At 41.1% G+C, this 20,471-nt stretch overlaps 1 protein-coding gene across 3 annotated transcripts in view; it reads left to right on the forward strand.

The window, feature by feature from the left end:
* The first annotated feature begins 5,536 nt into the window (after positions 1-5,536).
* Positions 5,537-20,471, forward strand: part of ESCO1 (establishment of sister chromatid cohesion N-acetyltransferase 1) — a 34,452-nt gene continuing 19,517 nt past the window's right edge. For 2 of the 3 annotated variants that reach the window (XM_076329860.1, XM_076329862.1), the window contains exons 1-7: positions 5,537-5,602; positions 8,294-8,397; positions 8,602-8,800; positions 9,380-10,751; positions 11,398-11,509; positions 12,849-12,912; positions 15,077-15,191. In XM_076329860.1, the coding sequence (XP_076185975.1) occupies positions 8,604-8,800; positions 9,380-10,751; positions 11,398-11,509; positions 12,849-12,912; positions 15,077-15,191 (1,860 nt within the window). In that variant the 5' untranslated portion in view covers positions 5,537-5,602; positions 8,294-8,397; positions 8,602-8,603. The remainder of the gene's footprint in view (positions 5,603-8,293; positions 8,398-8,601; positions 8,801-9,379; positions 10,752-11,397; positions 11,510-12,848; positions 12,913-15,076; positions 15,192-20,471) is intronic. The other variant, XM_076329861.1, reaches the window with a different exon arrangement.

Genomic DNA, 20,471 nt, shown 5'->3' on the forward strand with positions numbered 1-20,471 from the left:
AGTCAGATTTTCTGAAACATATAATGGAGACACTTACCTCAGTTCTTGCAGGGGACACACAAGCTAGCAAGAGGTGCCATGAACATTTTTGCTACATAATGTCTTTGTACCTTGTACACAGAGTTTCACCAGTGAGCCAAAATACTGACTCCAGAATGTGCCCTCTATTCAAAACAGTGGGAATTCATAGGCTCTTTATTTAGCTTTTCATGTGACCCGAGTATCCAGACAGCAACAGGGATATGAAATGTGGGAGAAAATCATTAGTTATCAACGTACTCCTTTCCTACTGGAAAGATGGAGGATAATGAAAATGAAATTCCAAATCACAAAGGTTGCAGACGCCTCTTAAAGAAAACTTTCTTCCTAGTTCAGAATCACATAGCAGTTGAAGTTGAAGCGGACCTCTAGAGATTGCCTAGTCCAATCCCCCTGCTCAAAACAGTACATATTGCATACATGCTCCAGAACATCCACCTCTGCTCAATTTGCTCTTGGAGTCAATGCAAGGCGCTGTTCTTTTTATCTGTGAGGCCTTCAGTCACCCAGGAACCATCTGTGACCTTAGCTGACTCAGTAGCAGATCATAAAGACCAAGATTTTAAGGTGTAATTTATTATGTCTACTCTTGCCAGATAGACCTAGAAAAACTGAAAGTTTCAAATAGAAAAATATGCTTCTATGAATGCATATACCATGGCATAACCCATGGTATACATTTCACACTGAACAGAAGAAGGTTTTTACAAACCAGGACATACAAGAGCACAGTTCACAAGACTTGGCAGAATGGGCTATGGAGAACAGTCTGCAACTCTACAGGAGCTGGTGTCGAGAAAATGTCAACAAAGCGCTGGTGACTCCAGGCAGGTCATTGTGGTCTGGTCAGTATGGCACCGAGTATCATGCCTCAGAAGCTTCTCCTTTCCTCCCTGCTGCAAGTTGCCGTTTCCAACCGAGATCTAGTATAGTAGTCAACTGTTTCCGCCCTTCAAGTGAACAGAATGGAGCAGCTTACTTACCTCAGCAGTTCCCAAATGTTTCAGACAACGGCCCCCTTCCCTTTTTCTGTGACTGTCTGGACCCCTGTGCACCACTCACCTACATACATAGCCACTGTCTGGCCTGGCCCCAAATCTCTGCAAACCAGCCTCTGCCAGGCTTCCCTCCAGGTGTAGCTATCTACAGTCCTTTCTATCCCTGCTCCCCACATCCCCTGAAAAAATCTCACATTCAGCACGTGAGCAAAATGGACAAGTCCCAGCCCAGTTTTTTTCCTGCCTCCCTGCAAAAAGAAAAAACACCACAACAAAACACCCTGACTCTGACACCCCACCCACCCCCACCCCCACTTTCAACATGGGCCCCCTGCTTTCTTAGCTAGATCCTCTGTAAGGCTCTTTAACTCTGGGCAGACAGGGCACCCTCCAATCCCTGTTGTCCCATGTGTCATCTACACAGGAATTTCATAGGGGAACTACCTCTTTCACCTACAACTCCTACAGCTACCTGACTCATGCCAATGACTCAGACCTGCCAGGAAGAGGACTTTTAGCCCTGCACGTGGTGCTCATCAGCAAGCACACCGTGCTCTCCCCAGGCCGCTTCACCTCAATGCACCGTCACCCTGTGAAAAAAAGAGGAAACATTCGTTCCCCGAGTCACCGAGTTGCCGTCACGCACAGGCACCCTTCAGCCTGAGCCACGTGCTGCGGTTCTCATCCCAGGATGCCAGCTGGTCAAAAAGAGCCTTATAATTGCCTCAAGGCAATGAAGAAGAAAGAGGAAGGTATAAAAAAGGCCAAGAGAATCTCCCTGGGGGCTTTCCACACACCTCCAGCATACATGCTGGATCCCCTCCCCACAATAGGCTAGCAGTGCTTCTTACTAGCCAGCAAAATGACTCCTGCAGCCAATCTGCTGTAGAATATCCCAGCCATGGTTTTTTTTTTTTAATTTTCATTCCAATAGAATAAAAGGAAAAATCTGCCAAACGCACCAGCAGCCACAAGAGCCAGTGGTTCTTCATTGGCAAACACCTCTTCCTTTAAGGGATCCAATTTTCCTGTCTCTTTCTTTCTACTGGAGATGCAAAAATCAGCCTCTCCCTTCTTCCTGGATGAGGGTAGAAGGACGTTTTGAATCTGCTGAATGGATGGAAATCAGGGCCCTATGCTGCCTCAGCTGCTCTTCCAGTCCCTTAAAGGATCTACACATTTAGCGATAAGAAAACCACTAATTTAAATCAGCTTCACATGTGGCCTTAGCTAACCTGTCTGAGGCATTCTTCTGATGCACTAGGAGTGCTTGCAGGGTTAATTACAGCTGAAAGGTTTAAGCAGCTACTGCCTCTGGGTAGTCAGTCACCCACCGCTTCCTTGATCAGACGAGATGTCTGATAAGCAGTAGGGCAGGTCGGGAGTGTGTTAGCATGTCAAACGGGGCTGCAAGGTTTGTGTGCTAGCAGGACTGCTGTGATTGAGCTTGGGATCAAGAGCTCAATCCTCTAACTATGTAGCCCACCCTAAGGCTGCAGTTTCACAAGCAGCTGCCAATGTTAACAGCTCCCTCATGCCAAAAGGGAAACACTTGCTCTTCCTCCTCCCCTGCCTTTTTTTATCCTCCCTGATTCCAGTCATATGGTCCTCACCCTTTCTTGCCCCAGCAGAATATGATCCAGTTTTTCCACTGGGTTAATTTTTTGCTAGCTCAGTGAGTTAAATTTGCTTGCTTAGAGGGGTCCCTCAGGTGCTAGAGGGTGGGTGGCATGAGGTAAGGAGTTGGAGCACACTGCTGAGGGCGGGGAAAGAAAGTGGAGAAAACAGTGGGAGAGGCTTCCTGTTTTTGGTGGCAGTCAGCTGTTACACAGGGTCACTGCATCTCCTGAAGCTGTAGCTCAACAGGGCACTCTCTGCAATTAGTGCAATGATCCATATATCAGCTGAGTTATTGCTCCTGTGAAAAAAGGCATAACCTAGTAGCAAGTAATTTTTCACTTAGCTGCAGTCAAGAGGCACCCCAGTAGTATTACAGTAGTGGTAAACAAGGCTAAATAAACATAAAATGCTTTTGGGGTTAAGTCTGTCCTAGCCACATACTCCACACCTATGTGAATGCAGTTCCTCCTCCCTCCCCAGGTCCCCTAGTGCTACAGCAAATCTGTGCCCGAGCACTCCTGTTCACATTCACAACTTCTGAGGAGAGTAAATTTCTGTAAAGTTTGTGTTCTTTCAGCAAAGTGACATTTGCTAGCAAGTTCACACTGCCATCAGTGCTTCAAAACGCTGCCACCTTCTGTGGAAGACTGGAAATTTACTCATATTCTTCTATCCCATGAATTGAGTTTTTCCAAGTTTTGGAATTTAATGCTTTATAAGAGTGCCTGTTTCTTTACTACTTCCCTGATGTACAGCAAATTACTGTTCCACGGAAGGATGTCAGAAAATCTAGCTTGACTTGCTTCATGTTCTTAGGAAAGAGGAATGGGAAAACATCATGTTAAATTTACAAAGTTAGCGATAACGTAAAGAAACGCTTTTATCATCCTCCAGGAAATTTACAGGCAAGCCAGTGATTAAAGTATCCTTCATCTGGAAAGTACTCTGCAGGTTACTGTAGGAGCGCAGGAGACCACATGTTGCTGCGTTCATTGTAAAGTCACAGCAGATTATCATGCATTAAAGAGGAGCTGTTACAGGGAGTTATAAATAACATCTCCTCCTATCAGCTTCTCAAAAACGCTGCAGCTGCTGAAAAGTTCCATTTGTCTGGATGTACATCAGGTTGGCCCCAGCCTGGTAATCCAGTTGGAATGCACTAGGTACGCACAAGGTATCTCTGCATTAGTATTCCAGTCAGGATCAGGAGCACACTTTTGAAGGAAACCTTCCGATTGCTCCCGCTTGTCACGCAGGGTCTCGGAGTGTGCATAATGGATTCCTTTTGAAGGAAGCCAAACCCACAGATGCATCCCCAGAACATACCTAACGTGTTCCAGCCCTAGCGGTCACTGCATCCACGGGACTAGACTAACGCTGGTCTGGACTGGCACATCAGTGGTGTGGACGTCAGATCCTCAGCTCCCCTTCTCTCACTCAGAACTTCTCTTATTACTCGCCCACATAGACATAGGCTTGGACCCAGAAATATCCTGAGGCAATGAAGCCATCTAACATAAGGTTAGATGAGGTACAAATCCATTACCCAGTGTAGTAAGGACCGGAATATCCCAGAAAATGGAAAAAAATCACAAATACATGGTTATGCTATAGAACAAGTTGTGAAACACAGTGCACAACACAACTTTTAAAACAGCTAGCCGGCATCTGCAGGGTTACTACTGAACTTGGGAAAGCAAACCTCACCGGACTCAAAAAGGCAGTTCACCGAGTGAACTCATTGCTCTGGAGAAGTGGACACCGCACAGGACCAGGACACATCCAGCAAGGCTCTTTAGTTTCATCTCTGAGACACAGACAAGCATCCGTCCTGCTTTTATGCTCAAGCCACGTACGCTGGCACAATGCTGCACCTGCGTTTAGGAGACCTACTGGTATCTGTGCACCTAGAGAAAAACTGATGAGCAGGGGATCCCCAGTGACCTCAAAACACACCCTTAGAGAAGTTTCCAAAGGAGGTGCGAGAGCAGAGGTCGCTTCCCAAACAGCACCAAACCCAATCCTTGGAGGGATTTCCAAACCTATTTGCAGTAAGCGGCCCACACACGCTTCGGAAATGCTGCTGCGACCACGTACTACAGTAACACCGCCACTGCCAGGAAGCGTTATGACTTGGGGAGGTTTTTCATTTCGCATTTACTTGTGCCAGTCATGAGGTGTCGCCGCCACGTAAGTTACTTCGTCACCACTGGCCTGCCAGCACGCGGTGCTGCCTTCCCCCTCGTTTTTGGCCTGCGAGGAGCCTAATGGCAGAGGACGGGGCTTAACAACCAACCCGGGCCCGAGCCGGTGCGAGCTGGCTGAGCCGCCGGGATAACGCCGCCAGGCCGGACGGGACGTAGGGCAGCGCCGGGCACCCGCTGAGGCGGTGGGGGCAGACCGCCCGCCCCACAGACAGCGGGTCCCGCGGGGAGAGGCCCTGAGGGCGGGCGGTTGGGACCGATCCCCCGCGGCCGAGCAGGGGCCGGGCCGCCCCGCCCGGCGCGCTTGCAGCGCCCCGCCTCGCCCACCGCGCATGCGCAAGCGACACGGCATCGCCTCCCCTCCCCGCCGCCCAGCCGGAAGTGTCCCGTCTCCGGCGGGGGGTGGCTCGAGCGGCGGCGGGCGGGGCGGGGCGGGGCGGGGCTGCCCCGGTGCCCGGATGTGAGCAGGTCTGAGGCTCGGGCTCGCCGCCGCCGCTTCGCAGAGGGATAGGAAGGGGGCGCGAGCCGCGCTGACCTCGACGCCGCAGCCTGCGCGCGCCTCCGCTCACCCACCCGCCACGGCCCCGCGCGCGTGCGCGTCCCCCCCTCTCGTCGCGCGCCTCCGCCCCGCCCCCTCCTCCCCCCTCCCCCGCCCCCCCTCCCCCCCCCCCCCCCCGCAGCTGGCGAGCCGGGCGAGGAGGGCGGCTCGCGCTGCCGGCACGTCCCTGACACTCGCGCGAGGTAAGCGGCCCCCTCGCGCCGGAGGGGGGAGCGGGGGGAGAGGAAGTTTGCCCCCCCACCCCCCCCACCCCGAAGCCCCGTGTGCCAGCGGCTCCCGTCAGCCTTTCGCCCACCTCCCCCCCTCGCCCCGTGACCGGTAGCCCGTCCTCGCGCGGAGAGGTGCCGTCTGCCCCCGCCTCGGGGCCGAAAGGCCGGCGTCTCCTCCTCGGGCCTGTCTCGCCGGCCGCGGCCCGGGCCCGGGCCCGGGCCTGCCTGCGGCCGCCGCTGTCTCCGCGATCGCGGTGGGAGTGAGCGAGCGATACCCTCTCGCCGACTCCTCGCGAGTGGGAGCCGGGGGGGCGCCCTGCGGTGTACGGCTTCTTCTCCACAGCCCCCGCCTTGCCCCTCGGTGGCGCTTGCCTTGGCCTGAGGAACGCTTGGCCGGGTTTAGGGGCTCCCTGCCAGGCCCCGCTCCAGAAGGGTTGTCACGACGGGGCACTGAGGCGGATGACACTGGGCCACGCTTGGAGGCCTTCCCTTTTCTTCCTTCCTCTTGAGTTCCGTCGTGGGGTCTGGGCCGGCAGTTAAGGCGCGGGGGCTGCGAGGTTCTGTCGTGGCAGTCAGCGGGGAAGGCTCATGTGTGAGACCCCAGCGCCCTGTCAAGCAGGTGAGCCCCCAGTCTCAGCAGAGACCAAGGGCTCGCCCCCGCTTTAACGACTTGGGGGTGTGGGAGTTGCGTGCTTCTGTTTTTCCTTTACTTCTTGACCAAAACCTTTGATTGTTGTGTAGTTTGTTCTTGTACTTCTGTGTCTTCCCTTCTTTCCATAATCTGGCTTTTACTAGACGGGACTTCTTCAGGGCAGAAACTGCCAGTTCTTTAACGTCTGGAAAAGTCCTTTCTCTGCTGTGCTAGTGTTAGTAGGAAAGAAATGACTATTAAAGAGCTAGTTCTCTTTGTGGGAGGAGAGTGTATTTGTCGGTGTCCTGAGAAGCAATACCGGTGAGGGAAGGATTATATTTTCTGTTTTGTATTTGAAAGTCTTTCTTGAGTGTGCCATGTCATGTGGCTGAGAGTGACAGTGATGTCTGTATATGTCTGGAAAAAACCCAAAAAGGTCTAGGTGTATACAGCCTGTGTCATGGTGCTCTCAAATTCTGAGAGTCGGTGGTGTGGTCTAAACTAAGAGAATATGAGACCAAAGACTTATTCAGCAACTAGAGCTGTTATTTTCAGTGTGAGTGGCTGTACTGCGGCTCTGACGGAGAATCTTTCACTAGTGGAAACCCCTAGGCTTGCTAAGTGTCGTGGAGCTCATGAGCCAGTAGAAGTAAGGCATACAAATTCTGTTACCTGCTCCTTAGGGAGAGACATGGAAATAGCACTACAAAAAGTGCTATTAGAGACTTCTTCCCTGGATATTTTCTTTGATTCTATCTCAAATTGTTGTCTCTGATCATGCAGTTTCTTTAAAGGAGAAAGTCAGAAGGCAGCAGTGGTGTCTGGAATTTGAGCATTATCAGTCTTGCGTGGTTAGAAGTGTCTTCATAAAAGAGTGAATAAATGAAAATGGGGTTAAGGACAATTTAAAATCTGAAAGAAAAGAAAAAGTACAGCTCTTTGCTTTTTTCCTTTTGGATAATGAATAATTATTAAAAGGAGCTTAACGTAAGTATCTTTCAAATTGTTAGAGAAAGACATGCATTTGTCAATACTGGAAGGCTTACTGTAGTTGTAATGAAATTAAAATATCTGGTCTGTTATACAACTAGTAACTTAAAGTTCCTGTTTGACCTTCAAATATGTCAAATATAACATCGATTAGTTAAGGTTTGAAGAGTAATATAATTTTGTTACAGAATTATTTCTTTGTCAGTCTGTCAATGGCAAAAATTAATAGATAATTCTTGACCTAGAAAGGTGATATTGAAGTTCCGATCACTGAGTCTTCCAGTAAACTTAATTTTGAAAAGATATTAGTGAAACTTTGCTGAACAATTATTACTTATGCCATAATACAAAAGCAGTGTCTTTGAATAAGAGAACTTAAAAGTTTCAGAAGCCACAAATAGATGTGAAAGGTATGGTCAACCGAATCTGTAAAGACCTTTTACTGAGGATCTGTGCTAGTTTTCAGACTCTTGGGCAGATTAACTTCTGCATCATTAACATCATTTCAGTTCTCATGAAGACATCATCTTTAACTGCCCAAGGCAAATGTCTCAAATAATGCTACTTTCTAGGCTTTCTGTCTGGTTTGCAGCCTAAGTCATATTAGAAGGAACAGTTACAGGCGGTTGCTGATGTCTATGAAGTTCTGTAGTAGCAGCCACAAAACTTACTAGAGTCTAATGGATTTATTCACTGTTGCTGTGAGGCACAGGATTGACAGCAGGCCCACTTTTTTGCGGGCTATGAAAGAGAGCAGCATGCTATTTTCTGGAAAAATGTGAAAGGCTGAGAAACTTCCTTTCAAACGGTACTATATCTGCCACCTTTCGAAAGGTAAAAGGGTAATGCTGAAGACAGCAAATTGTCAAAAATTGTTGGATATAGAAATAAAATTTGTAGGTTTTTTTTTTAATTGATTATCAAAGAAACTTTAAAGCTAAGCATTTTTTGAAGGGATGGAAGAGGGTGGGAATGCCAAATTCAGAGTCTGACAAGGAAGCTGATAAAGTGCTTACCGCATGAACATTTTATATTTTTCATAGGTGGCATGAAACGTCCTGTTTGTAAGCATATACATAAGGAATGCTCTTGGCACACCTTGATAAGTTACTTTGGCCTAAACATCGATTGCCTCTTGTAAAAACCTGTAAGTAAAATAAATGTAATTTGATTTGAGATTGCTTTGATGATTTGCTTTCTGATCACAGTTAGCATGGTCTGCCTCTAAAAGGAAAAGCGAGTATCAGTTACCTTATTTTGTAAAACAGGCAAATCTTCGGTTATATTAACTGACACTGTAACAACAGTTGACAGACACTCTAAAAGTTGAATCAATTATTGTGTTTTACAGAAATGGCAGCTCAGAAAAGGAAGTCTATGTTAGTAGAGCCTTCTGCTAAACGTCCAAAGCTGGACAAGAACAGCAAACCGTCATCGGTGAAGAAAGAAAAGGAGGTGTCAGATACAAAACATGTCTCAAATAAATCAAAGCCTAATCAGTGTGCAGTGCAGGAGAAAACTGTTCTCAAAACCTCTGTCAAATCAAACAGGTCAGTGACAGAAAAATAAGTAATTGTTCTAGGTTATCTTCCTAGACTAAATTAGTGCAGCAACAATCTAAGCAGAATGAATTTAAGTTAAAGATACAGCTAAATAGTTAAATAGTAGTAGTGGGAAGATCAGCCTTAAATCATTAAGTAAGATATCTGCTACACGATCTTTCTGTGGAATCATGTTAGTGTCTCAAAATCCAGAAAGACTTCCTCCAAAAAAGGTTCTGAAGTGAAAATAAATCTAATACTATAGAAGCTAATACTTCATTTGAAAGCCACAAGTGTCAACAATTAAAAACTGCTAGAGATGTTAAAAAGCATTCATCTGGGGTTCATAGTTCAGTCTTGCCGTGCATAAAAAACATTAAGTACTACACTTAAGAGTAACCAGGTGGAAGTGAAGTCTTTTTAGAATGATTCTAGAGAAAATTCTTCTAAAAGTATTGAGGGTGTAAGATCACGTGTTTTAAAAAAGAAAAGAAAAAAGTTAGAGGCAGAGGCTGGTAGGAATGAGAAGAGTCTTATGACAAATTCTACTTTCTGGATGCTGAAAAAATAATTATTTGAATCTTTCAGTGACAACACCAATGAACCTAAACTAGGAATGCGCATGACTACAAGATCATCAGGATTCAACTCAAATGATAAAACAATACCTGACAAAAAGGTCCAACAGCAGCCTAAATCTACAAAAAGTAAGGAGGTATGCCAGATAAAATCTGTGCAAGAAATTCCGAAGTCAAAATGCGTAATTGCGCCAAATGAGCCAGTAATGAGGAGATCACAGAGACTGCAGCAGTTAGCACCTGTACATGTACCAGCAAGATCCCTGCGCACCAGAGAAATTAAAGAAGAAAAAGCTTTGGAAGTTAAACAAAGTAGCCAGGCAAAAAGACATGCTCACAGTGTTGCAGCAAAAGTACTTAAATCTGCTGGAGTGAAAACGGAACAGAAAAACACAAAAATAAAGCCAAACAATACAAATGAGGATAAAGAAATACATGTAGAAGTGACCAGCTCTCTGAAAGAGAAAAAATGTAAAGCAGACAATAAAAATGATAATTCCAACAGTTTTCAACACAACCTTCAAGGGTCATCGTTGTGTTCTGTTGAGAGTCTTGAGGAAGTTAAGAAAGACCAAACGGGCCCTGTATCTCCTATTCCTAGCAACACAAAGAAAGTGGAAACAGATTCTCTGAAGCCAAATTCTAAGACAGTAACTAAGGAAAAGCAACAAATGCATCAGAACGTAAAAAGCAGTACAAAACCAAAAAAGATTTCACAGCCATCTGCAAGTGAAACAAATGTGGCTGATCAGCCAGAGAACGATGCGAAATCCAAAAGGGTAAGCATCCTTGAACTTTGTGAAGAAATCGCAGGTGAGATTGAGTCAGATACAGTAGAGGTGAAAAAAGATTCCCCTAATGCCGAGTATAGCAAAACAGGAGAAAAGCATGCCGACACACAGCTTCAACAAAGTGAAATGCTTACTCAGAAAGAACCGAGTCAAAGTACTCAATGCAAACGTTTTTTCCCTAGCAAAAAAGGAATGCCTGTCAAATGCACTCTGAATGGTAGAAATAACTCCTCAAACAAAAACTCTAAATGGACCAAAATTAAATTACTGAAAGCTAGTAACATGAAGCAAAGTAACTTAAATTCTGCAAATGCCCCCAAGCTTTCTTTGTTGAAAGATTACCCTGAAGTTTCAGAGGCGAGTCAAATAGCTACAGAAGCAGAGCTTTCGAACGCACAAGGCAAGCTGTCAATAACAGGACTCTCTGAGAATGAAAGTGCATCTTGTGTGCAGGAGAGATCAGATCCTTCATCCGAAAGAGCTGGAGCTAAAGAAGTGACATTAGAAATAAAACAGCCCACAAAGAGAGGTGCAGAAAATGGTTTGTTGCGTAATTTGACAAAACATTTATGTGAGCCAAGACCAGATGAGGTAAGTCATTTTAATTATGGTGTATGGTGGGAGGATGTTCTAAATCTGTTCTGTTTTCTGAGAATGCCATGCTCAGAAAGTTTGTTTTAACAATTACTTTATTTTACAGCAACTTAGAATTTTCAGATGTATTAAAGATCCTTTACTGGTGCGTTGGCATAGACGGGATGATAGTAAGCTGGAAAATGAACCTGTTCCACCCTCCTAAGTTCTGTAGTTACCTAAATGTTGATCGATAAAATTTCCTGCTGGAGCTGGAGGTTGTACATGTGCATCTGGACACTTTTTGATGACTTAAGCTTGCATAGCTGTTCTGTCCTGAAAAGGTGTATTAAAAGAAATGAGAGGGGAAAAAAGTGTTCTCTATCTGAATGAGCTTCTATTAAACTTTAAGATTTTAAGGACAAAGGTGTTCTATAGGAAATACTTTACAAGCTTATATATAAAATGAAAAAGATTTTTTTCAAAATTAGTACCACAAACTTCAATATGGACTAGCTAATCAGTTGCATTTTGTTTGCTTAAAATAATGTAGGAATTGGAGAACTGGTGGTGTATTCAATTAACTTAGTTAACAGAGTGATTTTGTTAATAGGTTAGAGGCATTAAATTGTTTTTTTAATTTAATGTTTTCTGTTTTGTTTAGAACTTTCGATTACATTTGGAATCAAGTCCAGAAAGTTCTCCAGTAAAGTATGTTACAGCTCCTAAACCTCCAAAACAATTAAAAAAAGAACCCGGAGAAAGTGAACCTCAAGGTAACTGTTTACTACTAATTTTTCCTCTTCTTCTGACCAGTTACATGGGAAGCGTAAGTATTCCTTCCAGAGGAGTGTTTCACAGAATAAGGTACAGTTGGTGCAGAACTGAACTTACGGGATTGGAATGGTTCACCAGGGTTTTCATATTTCTTTGTGTGTCACAGCCATGGCCGCTTTAGTAGCAGCGAGTGTCCTTTTATGTCTGGGCTGTGTAGTTTGAAAGAGCGGTGTCTTTTTCTGCCTCGCTCTGCTTTTAGTGCGTCTTTGTGCTTTATGCATGAATATTTTAATGCTTAAATCTCCATTTGAGTAAAAGTGAAGTGACAACTTTTAAAAAAACCAACCAACCAAACAGAAAAAAACCTAACCAAATCCTTTCCTTTTCTGTGTAATAAAGTAGTAAAACGTCCATATTTCAATTGGGTTCTTCTCTTGGATCGGTTTCTGTTAAGGATTCTCTGTTGGTTACCTTTGAATAAGTATCTGTATTTCTTTCTCCTAAATCATTCTACTTGATCTTGACCAAATTATTAATTGAGTAATCACTCGCCTGTTTTCATTACCCAGTTTTCATTTATCAGCCTGTGAATGTGGTTTGTCAAACCTTATGATGAATATTTTGACTGAAGTACATTTGACTAAGAAATATTATCAATGGATCACTAACATATCTGTTCGTTAACTTCCCTCTTGATATTTCATCCTTTTGCTTTTGGGTTTTTGGTTTGTAGGGGTTTTTGGTTTGGTTTGAGTTTTGGTTTTTTGTTGGTTTTTGGGGTTTTTTTTGTTTTTTAATCTGAACCTGATTTTGAGTGCCCTGTTTAACTATTTAGTTTTACTAAATAGCTTTTTCCCCCCCCTGCCATTGTAGGGTATTTTTGAAAATAATACTCTAATTGTACTGCTAGAGAACGTAAAAAATGTTTTTTTCTTTCTTTTGCTATTCTTGATTGTTTCTTTTGCTTAAGTGTTATAGAACACACCTCAGATGGGGGGCATACTGTACATTTATGATTCTAATACTATACATAGAGCTATTTATATGGTTGTTGGTATAAACAGGTTTAAACTCCTATGTAGTTTCACTACTGACCTTGTTTAGCTGCTGGGAAACTGTTCTGCAGAACTGCTGTGGAAATGTTGAAGAAAATTGCATACTTTTTTAAGTATATATGGAGAAACATCTGAATACTGCCTCGAGGTTGTATCTTTTTTTATTAGCCATGAACAAATTGCAATATTGTCTTGAATATGTTTTTGCAAATCACTATTTGTGTAGTTCAGATTTCCTTTGCAACTAAAAACTTGATAAGTTATAATCTTTGATTAATTGTAGGTTTGGCTCCCAAGCAGTTGACGCAAACTTCATTTACAAATCAAACTTCTGAAACTGAGAACAGGTATAGTATTTCATACATTATGAAATTACAGTAACTTTCCATAGAGTTATGAGAGGTTTTATTATAAGACTAACTGTTCTACCCACCCTCAACTTTCAATTTCAAATAAGTGACTTGTCCTTTATAAAAATAGACTTTCATTTTCCCAGTTATTAAGGGATGTTTTTATTTTGTTAAGAAAATTATTAAGCAAGATATTTGTAACTGCACATTTATTTTAAAAAGTAGAATTTAACAGAATTGGGAAAACATTTCTAATGGTCTCTTCCTCAAATCAGATGATAACCAGAGAGTATGGGAAGGGTTTACCACATGATTTTCACTTACTGAATTACTTCACTTACTTCTGGAAGAGTTTTCTAATCCTTAAATTATGGGAGTCTTGTATATATGAAATCTTTTTAGGTGGGGAAGAGGGGATTTAATTTGGGATTGTTTTGTGATTGCTGTGAAATGAAGGTGTCAGCTGCCATATAAAAAATGATTCTTGTTCTTACTACTAACTAAATTGTTCTTACTACTAACAGTTCAAATTTACATTTTATCCTTGATCATGTTGACTGTTGAAGTTTTTGAACAATTCTGGCATAGTCTCTGGTTTTAGCCAATTACAAGCTAAAGACAATAATTTCTTCATACTCGATACCTTGAACAGCAACATAGTTGGCACAGTGGTTAGTATATTGATACTGTTTTCTATATTCATAATGGAGACAAGAAGAAATGATGCAGTACACTTTCAGTACATCTATCTGTGAGGCCAGATTAACAATTCTGACTAACCAGGCCTTTTGTACATGTTGAAAAACTCTACTACTATGGGATTTCACAGAAGATGGGTGGTAAGGTAGATGTAAAATTAGCTAAAAGAATATTTTTAGATTTTTCAATAAATATTACAATAACTTTGATTTTTCATATTTTTATTCTCAACTGCCAAACAGCTTTATGGTATCTACTCAAATTTATTATTAACTGAAAAAGCCCATATTGCTTTACTATTATTTGGATATATATTTTTCTTGTGAGAGCTTTCTTACTCTGCTTGCCATATGCTATCCAAGATTTAGGCCATCATTCTTTCTGTGGTACTCCTGCCATAACATAGAGTAATGTGCATATCTACAGTGTAGCTCTCTTTAGGGCTTTGTAGGAAAAGGTTGCAGCGGGAAAAGGCTAAACCTTGAAGTAGCTACTTAATGCAAATTTTGGGGCACATGACAGGAATAAAAAAAATTAGCTCTGATTTAGCACAAAAAATGCTGTTTTAAAAATGTCTGGCAAGAGTTTTTATTTTTGAAAAAGCTCAATGAATTAACCTGCTACAGGTACTACAGCAGCTGCTACAATTAAGTGTTTGGCACTATATCCTTAGTTTGCTCAGAAACAGAAAATACGTGAATACTTAGTTGAAGTACGATTATTTTTGTGTGTGTTTTGCTTTAGTGTTCTCCGCAAGTTTTATCCAAACCTGGAATTAATGTTATTTTTCCCCTGAATATAGCAGCAAGTTCGTAGAATAACTTCGTTGCTGATGTATTATACTACTTTCCAGTGTTTCTTTCAGTCGTGACAAGGGGAAACTTAAACTGAGTGAGAGAGATTCCAGTGATATCCATCCATTTTATTCCTCAGGTCCTCTTCTTCCTCCCTTCACTGCCAGCCATTAGAAGAGAATAAGTTTGAATTGAATTCGAGAGATTTATGAGATCTGTTTTATATTGCCCACTTATATTTGTGGGAATATTTACATGGTCTGCTTTAGCAGCCTGATGTATGATACCTAAAACTAGAAACCTAAACCTTACGTGGGAAATATATAGCATTAGGCACCGTCAGTCATGCTCTGAAAATGCCTCAGTTAAATGCATGTGTTAATGGTTGTGACTAACCTACCCCGCTTGCTTATAAATTCAATTTTTTTTTCATTAAAAAAGTTCTTGTAATTAGGCTAGTCACAAAGTAAATTTTTTGGTTAATCCTTTTATTTCCTTATTTTTCCATTTGAATTACAAATTAAAATATATAGGACTGTGTTTTGGGTACTTAACTTGGATTTGCATCTTGTTAAAGTTTAGTTACACTAATCACAACAGCTTTGAGTATCTAGGATGACATGTATAAGCAGTCCCTTTTTTAACATGAAATATATTTATATTTCAAGGGTTCCATTGTCAAATCCTTCATTAGCATCAAAATGCAGCAACTTCCTACTATCTGAGGAACATATTCAGAAGCTAAAAGAAGCAGGAAAAGATGGTGATAAGCAGCTGATCATAGTAAGTAATACCCTTTTAGTAAGGCTTAAAACTTCTCGAAGAAATTACTTTTGAATTTGCAGTGCTGTGTTTTTATGAACTTGTCTAAAAGTCATTACTTAAACATACTACTATTGCCATTGTAAATGATTTTTGAAAGTAGAACCTGGTCTAGATTGTCATTCAGTATTGATGGAAAAAATGGTGGCAGACAGACTTAACATTTAAAGCTGATTCTTGTTAAAACAAACTTCTGCATTTTTTAATAGAATGGCTGTTCAGTAAAAATACAGTTGTTTTAGGGAGAATGAACTTGCCTTTACTTATGTGCAAAATCTCAGTTTCTTAAAATTTCAGAATTATGGGGGGAGTGCATCTGGCAGATTGTGTGCAAAATTAATATCAACAGATTTATTCCTGCATGATTCAAACGTCCATTGTTCTGAGACAAACATAAAGATTTTCCTGTGGATACACTCATTTTCACCATAATATTTAAGCAGCAATACTAGTTTGGTTATTTGTTCTTACCCTTACCTGCATTTGGCAGCTAATAGCAAACATCTCTTTTAAAACAAGAAAATGCAGAATGAGAAGGAAGAGAGTGACGCACAAGTTGTTTTTCTATCTTGTAGAATCACACAACTTGATAGTGAAACAATTGGAGGTTTTGGTTGTGTTTCGTTTTATGTTTTTAATAATCCACACATCAGATAATCCTTGAGAAATGAAAGGCTGGAGCTGGGAAGTTACAGAGGTAGAGGAATCCAGGCCATTAGGAAGGAGGACTCTGTAGTAAGCTTCTTGGGAAATTAACCCCTCTCACATATAACTGGTAGTCTTGCTAAATTGCAGTTTTTTAATGTAATACATGGATTATACACATGAAAATTTTAACTAAAATAGAACCAGGTGAGTTCCGAACACTCTCTTATATCCATACTGAAATATTTTAAAATCAAAGCTTCTGAGAACTAAATTGATAAACACATCCTTGATTTGCCTAAAGTGATACAAATCTAGGTGCTTGAATGCCTAGTCACAGGATGATAAATGAACTGTATCTAACATTTACGAAGTATTTCAGCTGTTGCTTCTTTGAAACTCATTTTACCAACGGAGTTAAAATGCATGATTAAATGTCTTAACTGTCTTAAAAGGTCTCTAAGAATATTCCTTTTCATTTCAGTAAAGCTAACTTAATTTCTGCTCGTACAGTAATAGAGCTTGACTGAAGAGTTGCTAGGATTTTTGACAAGAAGAAATACATAACTTTCTGGTTAACCTCTGAAGAGAGGTTGCGTAGCTCTCCTCGACAGTATTCATACAAAGAGATTTTTTTGTAACTTATTGACTATGCTGGTAGTATTCTTGTTTTCAGCCCAAATTAGGAGAGTAATATTTTTTCCCTAGGTATTCAACAGTAAAAATTTTAAATTATTTACCTAGCAAAATTTTAGAATATAGAGAACGGGTCATCAATGAAGAACACTGAGGAGAATGGGAGAGACCTAGTTTCTTGTTTTCTGTGTGTATTTCTGGAAAATGCAAGTGAGCACTGTATTTAATTTTTAAATGTGAAGGTAACAGCTTCATAATATCTAATATATTTCAGCACTTCATACAAGTCTAATTTAACTCACTTTGATTTCATTGAGTTCAGAGTAGGCTTTTTATTGTGTTGAAAGGGCATTTTGGTAATGCCTGTAGTTCTCTTTACCAAGAAAGCATTAGGTAAGGTATTGCTCTGTTATTCTTTTACGGAATGGGGAACTGCTTTTAGCATTGTCAAAAGATATAGAGGAACCCAAATATTTGTTAAGCCATTTTGTAAAATACTATCCTTGACATTAGTTACTGTGGAGACGAGACATAGTTATGTCTAGAATAGTTTGTGCTAGCATCTGGAGGGGAAAAATCGCTAAATTGACTTGTAAAGTACCAGACTTCGCTCCTACAAATACTCAAAAGATTGGGGATTAAATGCATGCAACAAAATAAGGTACATTTTGTAATTAATAGTGTTGTTTGCAAAACCATGGTGAATTAAGTCTTAAATGTTGATTCTGAATGGCTGGACTTTTTTTTTTTTTTTTAAATGTTTTCAAAGGTCTTTATGTACTTCTGTAGCAATCCTCTGAGAACAGAGAAAAGATTCATTTGGTTTAAAAGCTGTTCAGGTTGAAATTTCTCCTATACAGAGAGCAGTCTTACTACACACAGCCAAATCACTTAAATTAGTATTTATAGGGTCTGTAAAAATTTTATAGTTAATAGCTATAAATCATTTTTATTTCAAGTTTCTGACGCGTTGTATTAAGAGAAGCAGTTTCATTATTCTTCTTTACCTTGAATAAAGTTGGGAAGTCATGCTTTTATTCTTAGCAAGGAACATTTAACTTGAACTTTGTTACACTTTTTAAAAAAACTAAATGCCTGAAAGGTGCAATTTTGGGCTCTGTACTGTGAGATTTGATTTCTTTTGGAGATCTGTCAAGCCAGTCCATCTTAATGTATGTACAGAACCCTTTTTTTTCTTTTTGTAACCAAAGGAGGAAAATTAGTTGGGCTTAGTTTGACTCACCACATTCTCTTTGTTTTGCTGGTTTTTTGCTGCTGAATTTTCCTAGTCTTTTGTATTTAAGTTTGACATCTGTCCTTTTAATTGTCTTTACAGTATCTGAGGCTTAGAGTCTGGGATATTACAATACTACCTGTGTATTCTAACCTTTCCATTTCCTGAGCTATATTTAGAGAGGTGTTATGGTAAAACTAGTCTTTGTTTTCCACAATATGCTTTGGGGTTTTATATTTAATCCTTAAAGATGTATCTTACCTTCCTTCTTCTCCCATAGGATTACTATAATGAATAGATTAATTTTCTATTTTTCTTAAGTAATATAATCTTTAACAAGCTTTAAGGCTATTTGACCGTAACAGAAGGAAAATAATACAACTTCCATTTGTAGAAGAAATATTTAGTAGCTGTACTTGCACCATTCTCTTTCTTGGTACACATCATCTAGTTACCTGAGCAGTTTTCAAACATAAAATTATCTTCATTTTGTAGAGGTACAACTAAGGCAAAAGATGAGTTGTTTCTGTTTTATTCAGATTTGCTTGCTGTCACACATCTTAAAAAGCAAGTCTCTTCAGAGTGTAGAGCTTCAGCTGAAAACAGCAAGGAATCTAATGCTACAACAAACTTCATAAAACAAACAGCAACAGGAAACAGTGGCGTTTGAAGTAATGTGCAAAGATTTAGGTTCAGACCTTGGAAAGTATGATCTGTTTTTCTGGAGGAAAGAAATTAAGATTGAGGCTAAAAATGTTATGTTCCAAATCCATGACTTGGTGTTTAGAGAAGTAGTCTGTTCTGAATATTTGTGAACTGTACCCTCTTAAACTTTATTAAAATGTTCAGTTGGTAGGTTGACAGGTTATGTGAAGCTCCTTATTGGAAGTTCTATGGAGTAATGCACTAAAATTGTTTTTTACTTTCCAAGTACTTGAATCTAATGTGCAAATACGAGAACTGGAATGTGAAATCATCTGTTCCTTTAACTTCTGAAATGGAAAGAAATACAAATGTGCAAAGCATATGTTTTCAATTTTCATAAAATGAGATATGCTTTACATCCAAGACAAGGAAAGTCAGTTGTTTGCTTCTTGGAAAAGTTCTGCTTGCCTGCCAGATCTAGGACAGAATTTTGACCATAAGAATAGGAATTGATAAAAGCATTAATGCAACACAGGAATGTTCTAAATAATGACCTATGAGGTACAGGGATACTTCTTCCACTTCATGCCACTAAGGAGACATGAAAATTAAGCGAGTCTTTTGAAAATGGTACTCATCAATTTTAAGAAGGAACGTGTAAAAAGAATGAGCAGTGAAAACAGATCACCGAAGTGATAAGAAGATAGTATAGAGTTACAGAGCCTTTTCTGCCTTTCTAGAGATCTGAGTTAATGCCTGGGTGCAAGCAAACATGATTAAATGTAGGTGATCTTTATAAGTATCAGCAAATGCATGGATCAGGATTGCCTGATGGAAGATGCTTTTGATTCTGAGGTTTGCATTGGTGCTATATGTGGAAGTGATGTGGAAGCTAATTCAGTTTACACATTTGGATATCATACTTGAATTTTTCCTTACATATATCTTGGTTAAACTTGAACATAGTTTCCTGTTTGACTGAAATAGGTAATATGTCAAAGAAATATTTTGGTTTAAGCTGAAAACACAATCCTTAGTGGAAATAAAAAGTGTAAAAGTGATTTCTTATGAGCCTGAAGAAAGTTGCATAGCTATCATTTAAAGTTGCTGTTTTCTTCTTTAAACTGGTATAGTCCGGTTGGCAGTTTCTCTGAAGAATTGGATAATGGCTCTTGGGCAATCTTTTGTTGTTCACATTAGTTAAGTACTGCCTCTTTTCCTTCCTGTAATCCCAAGTGAAAACAAGGCAGTGGTTACTGCGTAAGTGACTGGGGAGGGAGTTTGGTAGTTGAGAGCAGTCACTCTTCCTTTCTTCCCACACCAAATGTCACCCTTTGGGACAGCTCTGCTCTTAGGCAGGCAGTAATGGCCGTCCTTTCTTATTATCACTCCTTCCCATTTCTACTTCACCACAGCAACCCAGCTTTCTCTAGCAAATTCAGGTGGGTTGTGTTTGGTGTCCTTTGTCCTGAGGGTGAGAATGTTTTGTAAGATTAGCTGGGCACCTGATACAGGAATTCAAGGACCAAGGCTACTAACATTGTATTGTGGGTTAACCCTGGCAGGCAGCTAAGCACCGTGCAGCTGCTCGCTCACTCCCCCCGGGTAGGATGGGTGAGAAAACTCATGGGTTGAGATAAGGAAGTTTAATAGGTAAAGCAAAAGCTGTGTGTGCAAGCAAAGCAAAACAAGGAATTCATTCACTGCTTCCCATCGGCAGGCAGGTGTTTAGCCACCCCTAGGAAAGCAGGGCTCCATCACGCAGTTGGGAAGACAAATGCGGTAACTCCAACCATCCCTGCCTTCCTCCCTCTTTCCCTCAGCTTTTATTGCTCAGCGTGACATCATATGGTATGGGATATCCCTCTGGTCAGTTGGGGTCAGCTGTCCCAGCTCTGTCCCCTCCCAGATTCTTGTGCACCCCCAGCTGACTCACTGGTGGGGTGGTATGAGAAGCAGAAAAGGCCTTGGCTCTGTGTAAGCACTGGTCAGCAACAGCTAAAACATCCCTGTATTAGCAACACTGTTTTGGTCACAAATCTACAACATAGCCCCATAGCAGCTGCTGTGAAGGAAATTAA

The sequence above is a fragment of the Aptenodytes patagonicus genome, chromosome 2 (assembly GCF_965638725.1).
Source record: "Aptenodytes patagonicus chromosome 2, bAptPat1.pri.cur, whole genome shotgun sequence".
Classification (NCBI taxonomy): Eukaryota; Metazoa; Chordata; class Aves; order Sphenisciformes; family Spheniscidae; genus Aptenodytes; species Aptenodytes patagonicus.